General features: G+C 41.8%; 1 protein-coding gene and 1 long non-coding RNA gene across 10 annotated transcripts in view; one reads left to right on the forward strand and one right to left on the reverse strand.

Annotated features, from left to right (window-relative positions):
- RIPOR2 (RHO family interacting cell polarization regulator 2) overlaps positions 1 to 20,370 on the reverse strand; it is a 193,160-nt gene that overhangs the window by 112,553 nt on the left and 60,237 nt on the right. For all 5 annotated transcript variants that reach the window (XM_085845225.1, XM_085845220.1, XM_085845224.1 and 2 more), the window contains 2 exons: positions 9,683 to 9,794; positions 5,742 to 5,885 (listed from right to left, as the gene is read on the reverse strand). In XM_085845225.1, the coding sequence (XP_085701351.1) occupies positions 5,742 to 5,885; positions 9,683 to 9,794 (256 nt within the window). The remainder of the gene's footprint in view (positions 1 to 5,741; positions 5,886 to 9,682; positions 9,795 to 20,370) is intronic.
- The window catches only part of LOC147016517 (uncharacterized), a 41,421-nt gene continuing 38,351 nt past the window's right edge, over positions 17,301 to 20,370 (forward strand). For 2 of the 5 annotated variants that reach the window (XR_015049074.1, XR_015049078.1), the window contains exons 1-2: positions 17,301 to 17,589; positions 18,400 to 18,556. This is a non-coding gene — a long non-coding RNA (uncharacterized LOC147016517). The remainder of the gene's footprint in view (positions 17,590 to 18,399; positions 18,557 to 20,370) is intronic. The other 3 variants (XR_015049075.1, XR_015049076.1, XR_015049077.1) reach the window with 3 other exon arrangements.

Genomic DNA, 20,370 nt, shown 5'->3' on the forward strand with positions numbered 1-20,370 from the left:
TGGGATAGCATGAAAATTCTGCCTATAAAACGAGTGCGACCCACATCCCATATGTGAATAAAGGGGGGGGGGAGGGGGATACAAATCTAAAACACTGATTCCACCCACTTCAACATCTGGCCTCTCTGTAATTGGCATTACTCATCGATAAAGTTTGTGGGTGGAAAAGCTATCTTTACCCCAAGACACATTTCCCACCAGAAAACGTGCAGATTTACCACTTGATGATGCTCTTAGGGGAAAACAGCACGACGTCGTCGCACCAGTACCCAATGCAAGATGAAGTCACGTGCGAGCACCAAATTGGTGATGTCACGTCGGTCGATTGCGTGTTTCGCACTTTGGGGAACAAATTCATCATCAAACCGTTGGACTTGCATCAATATAACAGGATCGGTTGTAAAACTGAAGTTACAGCAAGCCTATTTGCAAGAAAATACCTCGTACACTGTGAACACCTTCCTAGTACATTCCAGAGGCTCTTCGGTCTCACTCTTCGCTCCAGGACGACAAGCAAGCACTGCAACCACAATCTCTCGTCATTTCCAATTCTGACTGCTCATGATATTTATTACCCTCATTAACCTTTCCAAACTCAACCATTGTACTTGCTCGTTTCAGTTTCATCTCCTCTTCCCTTTCCTTTTTACCTGTGCCACCGAAGGTGGGCGGAGGTTATGTTTTCACTCATCTGTCTGTCTGTTTGTTTGTTTGTCTGGGATCAGGATATCTCAAAAAGTTGTGGACGAATTTGGAGGAAACTTTGTCGACAGCTTGGGTTGTATCACAAGGACGATTCAATTTTAGTGAAGATCTGAATCTGGATGCGGATACGAGAATTTTTTTAAGTGATTCTTCATCATTGAGAGGTGGGGCCAAAAACTATGTCCAGCAAGATATCTCAAAAAATTGTGGACGAGTTATGACAAAACTTGGTGGATGAGTTGGTTAAGGTCCGTATTCAGATCTCACCTATCAGTGGGATACCAAGCGTAAACTGGTCAGCCTGGTGGAGGTATGTGCTCCATCGAGTACCGTTCGAGTTACCTATTCATTCATCCCTTGATGTCTGTCCCACTGTCAGTTCTTTCTACCTTGTGCTTTCATGAACCTAACTCCTGCAAAGAAAAAGAAAACTAACACAAATATCATTGGATTTTTCTCAGATACTTGAGTAAACCAATATCTGTGCTGGAGGATGCATTTTATTCTCTGTACAATATCAAGGTTCACGATACAGCAAAGTGATGGAGGGTATGAACTGACAGAAGGGGATGAAGTAAGTATTGGACGCAACAGGTCAGGGAACGAATGAACAGGAATAAAGGAGAGAGTGTGAGAATGTGAGAGGGTGAGAAAGAGACGGGGAAGCGGCAAAGAAAAGATTGCAGGTAGAAATGAGGGATGACATGAGATGGTGATGGTGCTTTCTCATCGGGGGACAGAAGTCGATGATTGGTCAAGAGTTAAATAATTGGAAAAAAGAGGATGTGTTGTAGAGTGGAAAGTAAAAGCAAATACCTGTCAGGAAAGTTAAGCGACGTAGCCCAAGTTATAACAGCTTGTTCGTTGCCGGGTAATTGCAAGTGTTGGACAAACTGAAGACTAGGGGGGTTGCTTACCACGGTACTGATCACAATGACGCATGTTGTTGTTGTTGTTGTTGTTGTTGTTTTTTCAGTGTCTAATGCTAGTAGTGGAGCTGCCACACACACATCTCACATACCTGGGCAGACAGATACACAAGACACAACACAGGACTGTTAGACGAGACAAACACAGCCACCGAGCTTGGGGGAAATGCCGTCACTTTCAGGACCACTCTGGGTACCAGAGTGACATCACAAGAATGGCTCCGCAATTTTCACCGCACTCAGTCGGGCATATCTTCAGCAGGAATTTCCTCCTCCCCATGGATGTCAACCTATGTGGATTGTCCGTGATTTTATCCTCGTAAATGCTGAGCGTCAAAGTAAGGATGCAGCACATATCATTTTTAAAGTCTTTGGTATGACTCAGCCAGGGTTTGGACCGCTGACCTCCCGGACTCAGAGTCGACGCTCTGACCATTACGCCACCGAGTCTGGTTTTATGCACAAACTGTGAATAGTTTCGATCATTTCCAACCTGTATGAAATGAGGACATAGTTTTGGCCTTTTCATGTTGATGTCATACCCTACTCCCACTCAAGGAATGCTTGGTAATAGCGAACGCAGTGAGCTTCATACTTAACGCGTGCACATGAGAGAATAGGAAACAACAACAACAACAACAACAACAACAACAACACAATACCCCTGACGATTTGGAATCCGTGTCGTTGGCTATGACCCTTTTGGTTCCGGTTGTTTTTTAATGCTGTGCGGTGTATAAACACGATTGGGTTTTATTTCTATCTTGTGAATATTAATTAACGCGTGCACATGAGAGAATAGGAAACAACAACAACAACAACAACAACACAATACCCTGGAAATTTGGAATCCGTGTCATTGGCTATGACCCTTTTGCTTCCGTTTTGTTTTTGCTTCTGGTTTTTTTTGTTTCCGTTTTTTTTTGTCATGGGGAATGATGCATGCCGGGAGATAAAGGCATCGTCAGAGACATGAAATACCCAAATAATATCAGACATGGTGTATATTTCCTCCACTGATTTTAATAAAGATATCTCCCACATCATCAAAAAATAATTTTTAATCGTGATTTACATTATTTGATCGCTGATCCCAAATCCAGGCCGAAGTAACCGGAGATTGCGTATACAGTTGTCAACAAGTTTTAGGTAAAGTCAGAAGCGAATGTAAGAAGAATTCTACGTTCAATCTAGTATTTATTTTTTTAGATAAGATCCTGTTCTCGGCGGTGTAGTTGTTGTTGTGAAGGTCATGTTGAGGTAATATTTATTTTTTTTAGATGAGATCCTGTTCTAGGCGGTGTCATTGTTGTTGTGAAGGTAATGTTGAGGTAATATTTATTTTTTTTAGATGAGATCCTGTTCTAGGCGGTGTCGTTGTTGTTGTGAAGGTAATGTTGAGGTAATATTTATTTTTTTTAGATGAGATCCTGTTCTAGGCGGTGTAGTTGTCGTTGTGAAGGTAATGTTGAGGTAATATTTATTTTTTTAGATGAGATCCTGTTCTAGGCAATGTCGTTGTTGTTGTGAAGGTAATGTTGAGGTAATATTTATTTTTTTTAGATGAGATCCTGTTCTAGGCGGTGTCGTTGTCGTTGTGAAGGTGATGTTGAGGTAATATATATTTTTTAGATGAGATCCTGTTCTAGGCGGTGTAGTTGTCGTTGTGGAGGTAATGTTGAGGTGATATTAATTTTTTTAGATGAGATCCTTTCCAGGCGGTGTAGTTGTTGTTGTGAAGATAATGTTGAGGTAACATTAATTTTTTTTAGATGAGATCCTGTTCGGGGCGGTGTCGTTGTCGTTGTGAAGGTAATGTTGAGGTAATATTTATTTTTTTCGATGAGATCCTGTTCTCGGCGGTGTAGTTGTCGTTGTGAAGGTAATGTTGAGGTAATATTTATTTTTTTAGATGAGATCCTGTTCTGGGCAGTGTCGTTGTCGTTGTGAAGGTAATGTTGAGGTAATATTTTTTTTTTAGATGAGATCCTGTTATAGGCGGTGTAGTTGTCGTTGTGAAGGTAATGTTGAGGTGATATTAATTTTTTTAGATGAGATCCTTTCCAGGCGGTGTGGTTGTTGTTGTGAAGATAATGTTGAGGTAACATTAATTTTTTTCGATGAGATCCTGTTATGGGCGGTGTCGTTGTCGTTGTGAAGGTAATGTTGAGGTAATATTTATTTTTTTAGATGAGATCCTGTTCTCGGCGGTGTAGTTGTCGTTGTGAAGGTAATGTTGAGGTAATATTTATTTTTTTAGATGAGATCCTGTTCTAGGCGGTGTCGTTGTTGTTGTGAAGGTAATGTTGAGGTAATATTTATTTTTTTAGATGAGATCCTGTTATGGGCGGTGTAGTTGTCGTTGTGAAGGTAATGTTGAGGTAATATTTATTTTTTTAGATGAGATCCTGTTCAAGGCGGTGTCGTTGTTGTTGTGAAGGTAATGTTGAGGTAATATTTATTTTTTTAGATGAGATCCTGTTCTAGGCAGTGTCGTTGTCGTTGTGAAGGTAATGTTGAGGTAACATTAATTTTTTTAGATGAGATCCTGTTCTAGGCGGTGTAGTTGTCGTTGTGAAGGTAATGTTGAGGTAATATTTATTTTTTGAGATGAGATCCTGTTCTCGGCGGTGTAGTTGTCATTGTGTCAGTTGGATGGGAAAATTTCGTGCAAACGGCCAACCCTTTCCTCTTCTACACTCCATCAAATATTTATCATAACAATCTTGCCTTGAATGTTAATGCCGAGAATATGAACCCTTCGTGTGTTGATTTTACAGCAACCGGTGCAATTAACCGCAGGACATTTGTTGAGAACACAACCACAGTATACCACAATACATGCTTGTCATTTTCATGTCCTTTTCTGTGGCTGTAATTTTCTCCAAAATGGTCACTCAAGGAAATGCTATTGCATTACCTGCTGAAAGAAAATTACCTTGATGCTGCAATGCTGCAGAAGGTTGGCACGACGGTTTGAGGAGCATTAACAGTCATGGAGATAGCGATCACAGCAGAATAACACTAGAACTGTATTTTACGTTTTGTATCCCACTGAAAGGCCGGATCTTCATCCGCACCTGAACCACAATCTAATCGGCTATTTCGTGTCACCTATCCAACTCAACCACCAAGTTTTATCCAAATGTGTCCACAACGTTTTGAGATATCGTGCTATATATATATATATATATATATATATATATATATATATATATATATATATATATATATATATATATATATATATATATATATATATCTTTTGGCCCTATCACTCAATGGTGAAAATACTTTTTTTTTTATTAATTCTCGTAATCGGATCCGGATCTTCAGCAAAATCGAATCAATTCGTCCTTGTCACACACCCAACCTGTCCACAAAGTCTCATCTGAATCTGTCCACAACCTTTTGAGATATCATCACAGACAAACAGACAAAAAGACAGACAGAGTTGAAAACCTAACCTCCGTCCACCTTCGGTGGCGGAGGTAAAAACGACTGAATCTGACTTCCAGGTGTACTTCTCTCATGAAGCGTTACTTCCCAGTTCTCTTTCCCCCGCACCTGGCTGAATACTTTGCTTGTTCGGACCCTTTTTTTCTTTTGTAACTGCCTTTTGAAGTTGTTGGAGACGCTTAATAATGTGAACTTCAAGTGGGAGATTAAAACAGATGCAATCTACGTCATCTACAATAGGCAGCACTAACAATCAGGAAACCACGATGGTCTAATCTCTAATGTGACAGCAGGTCAGTGATGTCATATCATGAAAAATGTTTAAAATTACAGGCATGGACCCTTAACAATGTGATAATGGATTATAAATTGCTGAAACAACAGAAAAACAAAACTTTGTGTTGGTTTTTTTCATTGCCCACACTAAAGTCTTTGTAATTCCGGTTAACTTGTGCTGTGTCTCAGATCTTACAAGTGATTACATGTGCACAAGCTCCACAGGCCTGAGACCATTGTAGAAAAGTAACAAAAAAAACCAGAAGACGTGTTGAGAGCAAGCAAAACTTCTGAAAAATCTTGACTTGGTGAATCATAACATCAATGGTCTGCAAACTATAAGCATTCGAACAAATGAATGGTTCAACTCACCCGAGGCCGAATTTAACCGAGGCATGAATTTCCTCGAATCGTGTGGGCTGTGGCATCCTGGGAGTGGTCATGTACCTGCCACCCAAGCTTTGCCCCCTCCGGACGGGAGCCGTGAAGCTCCCCGGATTGGTGAGAAGCCTGCTCCTGCATAGGGCACGTAGTGTGAGAACAATACGAGGAAACTCAATGTTACTGTCTGGATACAGGAAGTATTTACATTCTGGTGAAAGCTTAGTTCTGGCCATAGTATACTTGGTGCTACATGACAACTGCATGGAGAATGTGCGGTACGAGCAGGTGTGAAACTCGATACCATCTCGACGTTTGGACCCTCACTGCCGCTGTGCACATAGCATTGATGTATCCTATAGAATGAGCCCAGAAATAATTTTATACATCACATATCCTTGGTGAATTTCAACATTTTATAAATAAATATTTATTATTTTGTTATTTCAGGATCAATGCCATTGGAGATGGTCTGATGGAGCCTGCAGGTTAAAGGACATTATTAAACAACCATGCATGTTTGTAATCATCATAAATATCATTTTAATGAAACAGTTAGAATTAGTAGATGAACACCATTATCATTGTCTTATCGTCATATAAAATATTCCACTAGCTTGGTCTGAACACAATCAGTACGATTACATCATTAATGACCTTGTTACGTTTGAGTTTGTGGGATTGGAGGGGGGGGTGGTAGGTATGGTCAGCTCTTACAATTAAGGTATAGACCCCCACCCCACCCCTTCTATGTACACATTGATTATCAGACTTTTCTTTCCTCTATTAAGGACATATGGAAAGGGATACATCTTTCTGGTTGTTTGTGCAATGCTGGGAGACCTTCAGCATCGAGAAAGGTTTTGGTGTCTTTTCACGTATCTCCTGTGTTGAAACGAATGTGGGCTTGGTGAGATGGTGTGGCATTGTAATAGTCCACACTGCTGTTCACCTGTCCATTTCCACCCTCCCCTCATGCCCTGTTAAAAAGGTCAGTGATGACACCAAGACGTCCTGCCTCGATTGGACACCTGATCCTGACCCATGACATTTTTTTTTTAATTATTTAATTGAAATCAGAATGGGATTAAAACTAATTCAATTCAAATCAAATGGAAGACCAAATAGGTACAGTCCTGTGTTGGATCAAGACTTTCTGCTCAAGAGCACACAACTATCCTAAAAGACTTAAAGTCTAATGCAGTGTACTTGTGAAAATGTTGTTTTGTATGTATGATTCTTTCACTTTGTTATTCTTTTGGTATTATTATTCTTTCAATTGTATTTGTCATGCTCTGTGCTTTCATGGAACAAGTGGGCACTGTTTTTGTTTTTTGCAGTGCTTATCCGTTAAAAAAAAAAATCATAATTACAATAATTAGAAGGAATCCAAACAAGCAAAAAAGTAAAGATGAAGTCATCAGGAGGAACCTGGATAGGATTCACAGTTCAGCTGCTACTCCTCTACCATCAAACCCATCCAGGAACAGCCAAGTAAGCCTTATTAAAAAAATTTAACATTTTTTTAAAAAGAACCCATATCAAAAAAATTAAATAATTCTGGTTGCCAGATCATGTGTCCGATTAAGTTGAAATTTAAAACATGTATTCCCCATGACTACTAGATCATAACTGTCAAGTTTCATGTCGATTAATTAAGAGGTTCCAGAGAAATCATTATTTAATATTTTTCTTCAATCCAATATGGCTGCCAAACCATGTGACCCATCAATTATTCCTGAACAAACTTGTACACCCAAGGCTTGGGGAACATTTGTGTGAAGTTTCCCCTCGATCTGTCTCGACATTAAGCAAAAACATGTGAACGGCGGCGTATGTGCATCTATAATACATTGTGGTTCTATACTTGGGATCGTTCCGATTGCGCTGGGCCATGGACTAAGTTTTGTCGAAATGCCTTAGGCCTGAGGCCTGCCAATTTGTGTTGTTTCCTGGAACTAATGGGTCTGTTGGTCCGTTGGTCCATTGGTCCAAATTTTCATTGGTCTCCATGGCCTTGTAGTATACCTGCCTGCCATACTTCTTCAGCATAACCTTGTTTGTCTTTTCACCAAGCCCAGATGTGCTTGGGCCAGCCAGGGTGGGGATTACACTCTTGTTATTATTATTATTGTTAATATTATTAGTATTAATTAATGTCTGCTTTGTTACAATGTGAAACACACACATCATCCATTTATAGTAGAATGGGTGTAAAGGTGTGTAAAGCAGAGGGGTGGAGTCAGGGCAGCTGAAAATTGACCGATGTATAATATGTGATATTTTCTAAGTCCAAAAAGGGTAAAACTCTGGGAAAAATTGATGAAACGCGCTGAAACTCAAACTTGTTCTGTAACTTATCGTCATAAAGTCATGTACCAAGTTTCAGTTGAATATGTTAAAGGGTATGGGGGAAAAGTCTGAAAAACTACAAGTAAGACGAATGGACGAACGGACAGACTGACGGATGGAAAACAAATGTACAGTACCCTCCGGTGAATCCGGTAGGGGACTAATAACAGACCAGACAGAAAAACAAACCAGATTAACCAATATACTTGCAAATCTTTGATTTTGTCCGTAACGAAGACTGAAGTCAAGCTTACGTTTGTCCTGACGCATTGACAAGACCTATATTTTACATTACCTACACAATTAATTTTGTGTATTTTCTTAATATTACTTCTGTTATGTTGTACAAGTGCAAACCTCCTCATTAATATTATTATGAATATTATTATTATTATTATTATTATTATTATTATTACAATTAGCAAATACTTCCTGTTTGCTGTAATTGCAGTCATGCAATCAGTGAAAAACATAATGAGCAGCAAAAAGAATAGCATCAGTGTACTCTCGAGGCTCTGTAGGAGTTTAAGGCTTGATGACATTGATGAGGGGCAAAACCATAGCACGACGTTTGCTCTGAGATTATTGTGGATCCACTGTGGGTGTGACGATTTTGAGCGTATATTAAACCATGTCAGTTGCTACAGTAGGGCTATCCCCTCATGTTCAGGCTCCTGAACATGATTATACTGCTGTGGTTTTTGTGGGGGGGGGGGGGGGGGGAAGGAAGTTCTTTATCACCTTCAACAATTTAACCGACAGTTCCCTTTTGCCCCTAAAAGCATGACGCCATAGGCATAACAGAGGCTCGATGAAGTTTGATAATTGCAAATAAAAAATAGAACAGCAGTCAGTGAAGCGCGCACCTCCGCCAAGCCGAACACCTTACGTTTTGTATCTCAATGATAGGACGGAACCAGATCTTCACCAAAATCAAATCAATTCTTCCTTGTCACACACCAAACTTGTCCACCAAGTTTCATCATCCGAATCTGTCTATAACTTTTTGAGATATCGTGTTTTATATAGTTTTGCCAATATCTCTCAATGGTGAAGAATCACTCATAAAATTATCATATCCAGATCCGGATCTTCACCAAAATACAACCAATTTGTCCTCGTCACACCCCCAACCTGTCCACCGAGTTTTATCCAAATCCGTCTGGAACCTTTTGAGATATCCTGCTCACAGATAAAGAAACAGATCGACAAACATGGGTGAAAACATAACCTCTGTCTGCCTTCAGTGGGGTAGGTAAACTGTGTTCCTGTTCGCCATTTCAAAACGAAACTGTCCAATAAAGTTGCTAAAGCGCGATTGTCCATCGATGGACCATCGACCACAATAACAAAATTAATTATAACTTATAAAGGGAGTTTACTGCATCACCTTTGATACTTAAAAACTTCCGACGCAACAATCTGAGCACACATTTGTTCCAATGGTAATGAATGCCTACTCGGCCACTCCTTCGGGCCTTGACACAGCAAGTAGATTTTGAAGCGGATTTATGAAGTTCCTCAAAGTGTTTAAGGAAATGTGATTTGTGTGTGAGAGCGAATTGGAAGAACAATCTTACCGGTGACCTTTCTCCGGCTGGCCGAAAAATCCACCAAACGAATGGCTCCTAGTAAGCGTCGCTGGGTCGAAATTCGAAGCCACCGACATTACTCCTGGTCGATGGTGCATCCCTGCAGCCAAAGGGAAGAACAAAAAAGGGAAAGAGGAATAACGACGAACGTCAATGAAAGTGTTCCCTTTTATGTCTCGTTTGATGGATCCTGAACATAATTTCCATTTCCTTCCATGGTTCTTCAAAAAGTTTTGGAGGTATTTTGTTCAATGGATCTCCGAAAGGAGAGCACACCACATTCTGGAACAGATCATGATTTGGATTCAACTACAATGCTGCACTAAAGCTTCTCCCAACAGCAACAACGGCCTTGCAGGTTGAGCAACACCAACATCAACCAGAAGGGCACTCGGTAGAGCGCATGCCTCCGCCACACAATGACTGATCCATAGAACATATCAGGCCCAATACATTTTTTGAAATATCATGCTATACAGTACTATATCATTTTTGGTCCTATCTCTCAATGGTGAAGAATCACTTTAAAAATTATAGTAGCCAAATCCGGATCCAGATCTTCAGCAAAATCTAATCAGTTCATCCTTGTCACACACCCAACCTGTCCACAAGATTTCATCTGGATCCGTCCACAACTTTTTCAGATATCCTATACACAAACACACAGACAAACAAACAGACAGAAAGGTATGAAAACAACCTCCTTCACCTTCGGTGGTGGAGATAATAAGCCATGTGGCTTCATGAATACAGCAACAGAGTTTAAATAATACGGGGTTTTAATATAGCATCGTTGTCAAAACAAATGAAGAGGAGGTAGTGATGGTTGCCTTCCTGGAAACGTGATTAATTACTAATGGAAAGAAAGATAAGTTGAGGTTTGTGGTTCCCTTAACCCGAGTCCTACCAACAGGGTCTTTTTAGACCCCGGGCATACATTTTTATGTGTTATTTCATGTTTTATTAGCTTGTTTACCTATATGTGCTTGTAATAAATATATATATATATATATATATATATATATATATGATGTTTTTAAGATTCCACCTTGCTGCACAGGGTTGCAAGCAAATCCTTTCTGGGGTCCCAGAAAGACCCCAGTTGTTTTTGTTTAATTCTTCTGCATCTGTCATTACTTCATCTGGTATTTGTGTCAAGCAAGTCCTCCAATATTTTTTTTCGGTTTATGTTTGTTTACTTCATCATAAAAAAAACATCATCCAAACCAAACAATGACAAAAAGACATAAAATGTCATCACCCGCGTTGTTTTAGTAATTTTGCTAAATGACGTAAAAGAGATAGCCCATATTTATTTACAACTAAAATGGCCGCCAGTCTACGAGTCGGCAATCTTTGATCAAATCGCAAAATATAGTTAGGTGCAAGTGTATGTCATCATGTGCTGTGCTTGTGCCATGCTTGAACAAAATCGGACCATGCATATCCGAGGAATGGTTGAGGACGTGTTCGATACAGGGTTGTTTTTTAACAACTAAAATGGCCACTAGTCGGCCATCTTTGATCGCTTCTCGAAACAAAACGATGTGCATATGTACACCATCATGTGTTGTCTTTGTGGCAAGTACGAATAAAATCCGTCCATACATGTCTGAGATATGGTTACGGACGTACACACACACACACACGGCCACAAAAATCGAGACCAAATCCAGAAGCCCCCATTTCGGACGAAGTCCAACAGGGGCTAATAATTATGTTTCTTCATTGACGTGAAACTTCAGCAGATTGAATGAAATTTAGTGCTTCTGAGTTGGGGTCAGAAAAGTCCCCAGTTGGTAAGATTAGGTAGTAAAATATGTTGGTAATTCTCGGGTTAATCTCACTTAGCATGCAAGTTGGTTTGAACAACTTACACGTCCCATTTAGTCCATAACCAGGGAGTTTGGCCAGGCTACAAGCACACAAAGACCTACTTTATCAGAATATATAATTGGATGTTCAATTTCTATTACATCGATGGAGACAGGAATTCGAGCTTTCAGTCCCCATCCAAAGGACATACTCTGAGATGCAGCATCCTCTGCTCATGGTAATGCATCAGAATGGAATCTTTCTTTTGATTTGATTCCACGGGGAAGCAAATCCAGGACCCAGGAACTTAGATGAAGGAAACACATGGGATGGAATTAACCTGTCACCCTTCCATGCCCCTCATCATGGAGCATACGATGATTTTGGCAAGAGCATAATTGAAAGGAAAAATGAGTTGACCTTTACTTTATAATCATTGATATTGCAACCAGGCCATCTGTCATAAATAATTCCGTACTCTGGCCAGATCCTGAACCATCACCATCCAAAGTTACACCAACATTGTATCTACTTGACTGCATGTTTCACCACACAATCTCATGGCAGTGTAGCTTAACCCACACTTGGTGAAGTAAACACTCTTCAAGAGTGGAACCACGTGGAGAATGTGGGGTCTCCGAACAGGGGCCATGGCTCCGCCCCGGTGGGGTGCGGCCGTGAGCCAATGAGGGACGGACAGCGAGATGATTCTCGCCAAGGCTCCTCCCCATGTGGGAGGAGATATATATCTCGGAGACTCGGAGGGTTGTCATTGTCGTTGGTTGGCGCTGGTGGTGTCTGAGACTAGAGCAGAGCAGTGCGAGAGCTGTGTGTGTTTCACGAGGGAGGCGGATAAAGAAGTACTGGAGCTCTGGAGTGGTCACGTTCATCACGGTGGCTGTTACGGGGAGAGGAGTTCTGTGGATCCAGACCATTCACCACCCAAGCTCCGCCATGAAGCACGAGTCCCCCACGTGCGACTAGGACCAGGCCGACGACCATTGGCAGGTGCCGCAGCATGGAATACCCCCTTTCTCCGACGGCCAGGTACCCATCTGGGCTCTGATCCCCAACTCGTCTCTCTCTCTCATCGGCTGGAGGGTCCAATAAAAACTCTGGGTTTTCTTTTCATTTGTGTGTGTGTGTGTCTGCGTGTGGGCCCGTCTATGTAGAACTGAATAAGTGTTTTTGATCCTTGTAAATATTCTCTGCATATTCGCTTTAAGTCTTGCCTCTTCTGTCTTTTGATTTTACTGTAAATAAATTATTAGAAATTTTCCCAGCTCGCTTCCGTCCTTTCTTTATTTGGTCCAGCATGGTCTGGGTCTGAGTTCAGACAGAGTTTCATCCCCGATAATCCGTTAATCCTAGCCGACACGGTTTTGGCAGTTTCCGCTCGGCTGCAACCGAGCCGGAGTTGGTAGTCGCTAGTTGGAACTCTACCGCAGTCGGTAGAGTGACCCGGTTTGAGAAAGACGTGCCAAGGGCGCGAATCCCTGGTAGTAAGTCTGCGTGGTTATTTAGGTATATTGGGATCTATACAATTAACCCAATGCCACGCGGTCGAGATATTGGCGTTTCACGGTCGATTAATCGACCCGCCGGCTTCGGAGTTATCCGGAGCGACGGCCTATAAATTCCGGGGAGTCTGGTGGGAGACGGCGTAAACTTCCCCACCTAACGGTCGTTCTTGCCACCGACCCCCGGCCCACAACAATATAATCAACTAGTTCATATTACCTTCTCAACTCATCCACCAAGTTTTGTCAAAATCAATCGATAACTTTTTGAGATATCCTGCTCACAGACAAGCCAACAGATAAACAGGGGTGAAAACATAACCTCCGTGCACCTTCGTTTGTGGAGGTAATTATCACTGTAACAAAAGCAAGTGAGCAGAGTATTTGGGATTTAAATCTGGGCTGCCAGCATCAAGAGTGACATGCTCAGATGGAATCTCTAAACAGGCCAACCCAACATAATTGGCTGATTTGCACAGAAGGAATAAGATATTTCGTAGATAGAGAGGGGGCAAGAGAGGGGTGCGAGAGTGAGGGAGAGAGGAAGGGGCGAGAGAGGGGGGGTGAGAAATGCCCCAATCCAGTCGTCGTTTACGCACCTACGGGCCCGCACTAGTGTTTTAAAATTCAATCCAATTGGACACATGGTCTGGCATCCAGAATTATTTAATATTTTGAATCTGGGTTCAGGGATTTAAATCAAACTTGGTAAAGGAATGTATAGTGATGTAATAATGTGAGTGGAGGCATATCTGGCAACGTCGCCATGTCAAAGAGTGCCCTTCTAGTTTTTACTTAACCTTGACGTGCATGGTGCATGTGATTACATGCTGCATAAGAATGGAATGCAAAGATAATCCAAAACTCCTGAGAAAATCTACATTTATTTGTTTCACTTTCCTCAAAGATTACAGAGGTACGAGTTATCTCAAAGTGAAACTTTTATTTATTAATCAAAATTTATTATTGTTCCATAATGTTGATCTCATGATATTGTTCCACCATACATTGTGTATGTTATTCGGCCTGCATTTTTGTGTTTTCTGTCGACAACGAGGCTGTAGTCCTTAGTGTTTGCTTTTTTAAAAAATCTACTTCTACATATACAAGTGTTACGATTCGTAGAAGAGCACAAACGGCTGAGGCCAAAGGGTGTGCAGACGAAAGGAAGAGGGGTTAAGGGGAAACAGGAGAACAAGAACACATGGTTAAACAATGGCCGATGTATAGGAGGTGCAGATAAAAGTGGTGCATGGTCCCAATGGGTGTAGTTAGGGTTAGAGGTTGAAATTGGGGAGACCATGAGGTTCTGGTGGGCAGCATGCAGGAAGGCTTGGAGGGAATAGCATGAGGGTCAGACAACAGACCCAGAAAGATGGTTTCGCACATGAGATAACAGAGGAATAAAAGAATGGAGGTGAGCATCAATTATAGACTTGGGGGAGGGTATCAAGGAATAGGTTTCTAATACAACTCATGCTACCTGGAGCGGTGCGGAGGAGAGGTTCGGAGGATGGTTGAGCAGGTAAGAGGAGCAGACAAGAGCCTGTAATACTGCAAAGCCACGAACTTGCCTGTCGCGAGCGGAGAATCATCCTCCAGTCACAAGAGACCGTTTGTATTATTGTCACTGTGTTCACACAATTTGACTCTGAGGTGTAGTTTCAACTCTGTAGCACATACTGATGAACAGCTTGAAGTATCTATCCATCAACTGCAAGAGAATTCTTACTGAGAACATAAATATTCCTCAACAACAGCAATTCTCGAAGCATTGTGTGGTCATGAGGGAAAGCACCGGAGAGCAGGTGAAATATATTCGTGAAAAATACATTTTTGTATTTCACTAGCAGGTCGATTTGATCGTACGGTTCAGGTAAAATGTGCCTGGAAGGTATATATGCATTCACAGGTAATTTGAGATAGCATATGCATGATCTCACTCACACACACACACACACACACACACACACACACACACACACACACACACACACACACACACACACACACACACACGAAAGGTAAACACTTACAGGGAAAGCTCCATGCTCTGTGTGAAGAGTCTTATTCTTCATTTGTATGCAGCACAAAACTGCGGGGTAGCATCATTGGCTGAGGACATGGCCATGCAGTCGGGGCAATGCCTTCTGTAGGTTTGTGCAGGAATTTGGAATTTGGCCAGGGTACTGGCGATAGCTCGCCTCCTCTTCACGGAGGACACGATGGAGAGTTAGAAAATGAGACTGAATTGTCCGATTGACTAGACATAGCTGAGGTCATACATCGACTTAAATATAGACCAATGGCCAAGGTTGCAGACGCACTGTTTAGAGAGTTTCTGGAAAGAAAGTTTCAAAACATGGATGAAGAACAGAACTCAGATGATGATCCAGACAGCCGGGAAAATCAATCACTTACAACTTACTAAACTTCTTACTTAAGGCATACACTATTCTGAAGTTTGCTATGTAAATGAAGTTAAGTAGTACAGGGTGATGTACAATTAGCATCGTTCATCATCATCGATGTACCATACTCTTGATAGAGTGTCTGTGCTGCTGAATCGGTTTCTTGGCAGTTGGGTTATGTTATGCTGAGCGGTTTGCTGTTGCCTTCCCAGCAGTTACTCAAGGCAGGAATTTATCATTTGTTCCAGCTATAACTCGCCTACTCTTCCCAAAATACTGTTACGTTTGAGGGGGGGGTATGCATTCAAAGGGTAATTAGGATGTTTAATTAGGTATGCCATGCTGTTCGAGTTTACCAGGATCTCGATGTAATAAGTAGCAATTCAGTGGTGATAAGTTGTCTAGTAAATGTTCATTTCTTCAAGGGGGGAAATGATAATTGTCACGTAATTAGATCGGGATACGGGATAGGGTAAGTGTGTCTGCGTAAACCCCTTTTGGTATTCTCTGTAGGCTGGCCGTGACGTCACAGGACAGGGCTGCGGATGGTTCCGCCCCGTGATCACGATTGGCGGAAGGCGACGGCGGTGGGCCAATAAACGGCTCGATTGGAAGTGACGAGGACAGGAGGATAAAAAGGTTCTGTTCGGGGTCGAAAAGGAAGAGGAAGAAGATTACAATCAAAAGATCGTGTGTTTTTGGTGTGGAGGCTGTTGCGCGGGAAGCATCCTTGTTGTTGTGCTGATTCGATCGTGTTCTTCATCGTGTCTTGTAGCCTTGCTGAGCCTCGTGCCTCACCTTGGTTGGCTCTGGGGTTCTGCTGACTCGGAGTACGGGGTCGAACGGCGGGCGGACCTGCCTCCCTCTCCTGCTCGCAACTTGGCGCCAGAACTGGTTCCCTGGCGGCTGTGAGCGGACTTGGGCCAAGACTGGGAGGTCGACAGCACCACGGTTTCTCCTGCCCCCCCGACGAGAGCAAGGCCAGCTCGTCCGACGCCGATCCAGGGACAGTTGCGTCCACACCACGGTCCAGCCTGACCACCAGAAGTAGCTACGTTGTGTGTGTGTGTGTGTGTGTGTGTGTGTGTGTGTGTGTGTGTGTGTGTGTGTGTGTGTGTGTGTGTGTGTGTGTGTGTGTGTGTGTGTGTGTGTGTGTGTGTGTGTGTGTGTGTGTGTGTGTGTGTGTGTGCTTGGCGCCTTATAGGGTTTGAGATCTGTATATTCATTGGAATTGTCTGTTTTTCCCCATGCCCGATCCCACACCATCCCGTCGAATCGCCCCGGATCCCTCGTCTTGCCGAGTCTTGTTATTTCTGGTTAATAGTAAAAACGAATAAACATCATCAACTCAGTGAAAAGTGACTCGTGCCACCTTCCTCGTCCCGTTTGCGGTAGAGCGATTAGAACCGCCATGTTTGGGTTATAAATAAATAAACCGCCTCCATCGTTTCGGCTCATTCTACGTTGGCGGGACTGTTCAAGTCCCGTGGACGTCACAATACTTTATCCTTAAATATGGGATCTCTGTATCGTTCACCGATGACTCCTGTTGGCAGAAGGGTCATCTGGTGAACGTCCTGATGGACGGCGCAATGCCTCGGCCTGCATGTTAAACCACAGGGTGATTGTCGGCCGAGCTCTAGACCTTCAAACCCTGGCTAGACAACACAAAGGCGAATGAATGTGCATACCTCCAGAGCACTAAGGCTGTCCCATCAACCCCAGTATCATTCATGTATGAGATAATTTCAATGTTCATTTCATGCATAAGGAACTGCCTTTACTATTCAATCGTAAATTACTTTGTAGATGAAAAGTAAGTGTGTTTGTGCTTTTATAAGGCCTTATGAAAACGTTTTGTAAATGTTCAACTGTCATTGGCATTGGCTGAACAGGCAAGAGGCCACTTGGCCAAAGGTCAGCTGTGCTACAAACCGGTGAGCAAGTTTCCATTCCTACTCCCCTTTTCGTTTTTTGTACAAAGTACTGTTTACGATATGCCTTCACATCTCGTTTGAAAAATAGCCTGAATTTCCTTCCTTTCAAAAAAAAACCATGTGTCAGTCAGTTCCTTGGATCTCCTGTACAGTGTCTTGTGATCCTGGTTGAGCTCATCGACACATCGCGCGTGCAGTACAGCGGCGTTCAGGTACTTAATCTTGTATGAATTACAAGGTACGCAATAGACAAGTAAACACAGTATATGGGATCTACATCTGGGAAACCGGCATCATGAACTTTGTGTCCAGGTGGGAAAAACAAACGGGATAAACCAATACTGGTCAAACGAATATTTGGCAATTTACACCAGATTACTGTATACAAGTGGTACTTTGTGCAGATTAACCAACAAATAGTTGCGCATTATTTGTGGGGACAAGAAACACCCGTTCCCTATGGGAACGACCGGAGAAGGGGGGGCACCATATGGACGGACCAAATGTATCGTGGGTTAAAAAAAAGTCAGTTAGACAGACACCAAATTGTATGTTTTAGTAAGATTATCAAAGGGTAGTCGGTTGTGTAACCATTGATGAAAGACATAAATGTCCTTAAAATAAAATCAGGACTGAAGTCGAGCTTTTTTGTATTGTGTCGATGCTCAGGGAGGAGCTAGAACACAGAACGGTTCAGGATGTAATAGAAGGAAAAGAACAGTTGAATGAGAGGGGGGCACACCAACAACAGGGTTGAGGAACAAAATAGAGGGAGACTTGGAGGACTACGGGATGTGGGGAAGAATGAGGAGTGGGGGGGGGTGAACATGGGGTGAACAAGATGGATGTAGAAGGAAACTCAATCAGAGAAGTGGAAGGAAAAACTGGAAACCATGAAAGAGTTGGACTTGGCGATGGTTAATAGGGGTAGAAAAGGTCATGTTTGTGGACCTGAGGTGGTGGTGAAGATAGTCTCAAGTTTAAAATTGATTTCATCTTCGTTTTTCTTCTTTGTATTTCAGTCCATCTCAACGAGCGATGTATTCAGCATTACCATCAAGTGCAATTGCCACCAATGCCTTCACGTCTTTGGAGTTACAACGCGTCATCTGCACATGACGTCATCGTGGCCGAGGCCAGTTTTGGCCGAAACGACCGCTATTATTAGGCTTCAAAAAGGTTCACCATTTTTAATATGTGGGTGCTCAAAATAATGTTCAAACACCATTGGCTGTATTCCCAAAAGTACAGGGACAGTAAGAAGACAAGCAAGGACATCAATCCACAATCTAATGGGGTTTAAATTATTATCTCTGCTCATTGTACCATGTTTGCTCAGGCACTGGTGTAATAAAGTACAAATCCTCCTCCGAAACAAGTCAATGTTTAGGGGTAGATTATGCTCTGTTGACTTTGGCCCGAATGCAGCATTCCACGGTGTCACAAAAGAAATCCCATTTTGCCTCCTAATTCAGTAGTGTAATTCACCTCTCTGGAATTATCGCTCACCTACTGGCTATTGATAAAGGGTCTCTCGAACACACCATTTAATCTTGTCCCCAAGTCTTTTGTCATTGCCTTTTTGGATTGCTGAGCAGAAAGCTGTGAAACCATATCCTGCTGGATTTCAACGCCTCTGAAATGCTCCAAAACGTTCAAATCTTTCACCTGAGAACCCTTAACGGCAATCCCCTTTACACCATCAATTGTAATTAGTGGCTTTGTTGTTAACAGTCACAATTGGCTTTGCTCATCATAGTAGACCACTCTGAGAACTTTCACGAAAGCTGCCCCCCACCCCTACGCCCCAAACCAACCATTCCAAAAATCCTGGATCCGTGTTGTGTCTGGAGAGTAAGATGTCAGTAATTTTGAGATGCAAACACATTGTTATTGCGGCATTCTTCAGGTACACACTCATTTGAGGAATTCCTCAAAGTATTCCATACGCTGTTATCCGTTTAAGAGTAGCCTCGGATATTCTGAAGACCATTTGTGGTGAGTACACGCGCTGCGACTGTTCTCAACAATGGTTCAAAAACTATAAAAAGGACAACATTTAGCACTTGGATGAGTGGATTGTAGAAAAAGGAATTCCCTTGTTTGTGAAGAATAACTTTGATGGAAACAACTAACTATCCTTCCCAACTTCTCATCCCCAGTACAATGATTCTTTGTGCTGGGGTATTTGCCAGAAAGGCACTTTGCCTCTTCCTCCTTGAGACACAACTCAAACGAAAGCAAACATGGTCCACACTTTACCTATAACAAAAAAAAGCACCATATGTTGTCCTGATCAATGGGGACTTTCCATCACCCTCCGTCATTCATCTGTCAGGGCAATGTACTGGGACCCACAAACATTTTCCCTTGTGAATAAATGACCTCTCACCTATATTCGACAATACTCTTTACCATTTTCTTGACAACACAACACAAAGGCACACAGTCTTGAAATCCAGAAACAGAGTCTGCAAAAATATCACCTAATTCTGATCTTGGGAAGATTATACATATATATATATATATATATATATATATATATATATATATATATATATATATATATATATATATATATATATATATATATATATATATAAATAATGGTGTACCACTTTTGCAAAAGTAGTTGCTGGAATGAAGCACTATGTGCTTATCGATTCCACAAGTGAAGTTAGGTGATCGACAAAAGTTTGAAAATTTTCCCGCCTTTTTTGACCGCGGGCCGCCATTTTGAAATTTCAGGAAAAATCCATATTTTTGGAAATAATATGGATTTTTTTTGAATATTTTAAAATATATATTTCTCTGTGTTTCGATGGCCGAATGCACTTCAGTGGGCACCATTATGATAGTAAGTACCCGTAAATATTATTCACAACTTGTCCCAACATTTTGAGAAGGGGTTGTCATTTTGGAAATTCAGTGAAAATCGTATATTTTGTGTATATCTAATGAAATTTTATTTTATTTTATTCTTTGTGTACTTG

The sequence above is a fragment of the Eptatretus burgeri genome, chromosome 11, assembly GCF_056783735.1.
Source record: "Eptatretus burgeri isolate ZD-2024b chromosome 11, Ebu_testis_v1, whole genome shotgun sequence".
Taxonomy (NCBI): domain Eukaryota; kingdom Metazoa; phylum Chordata; class Myxini; order Myxiniformes; family Myxinidae; genus Eptatretus; species Eptatretus burgeri.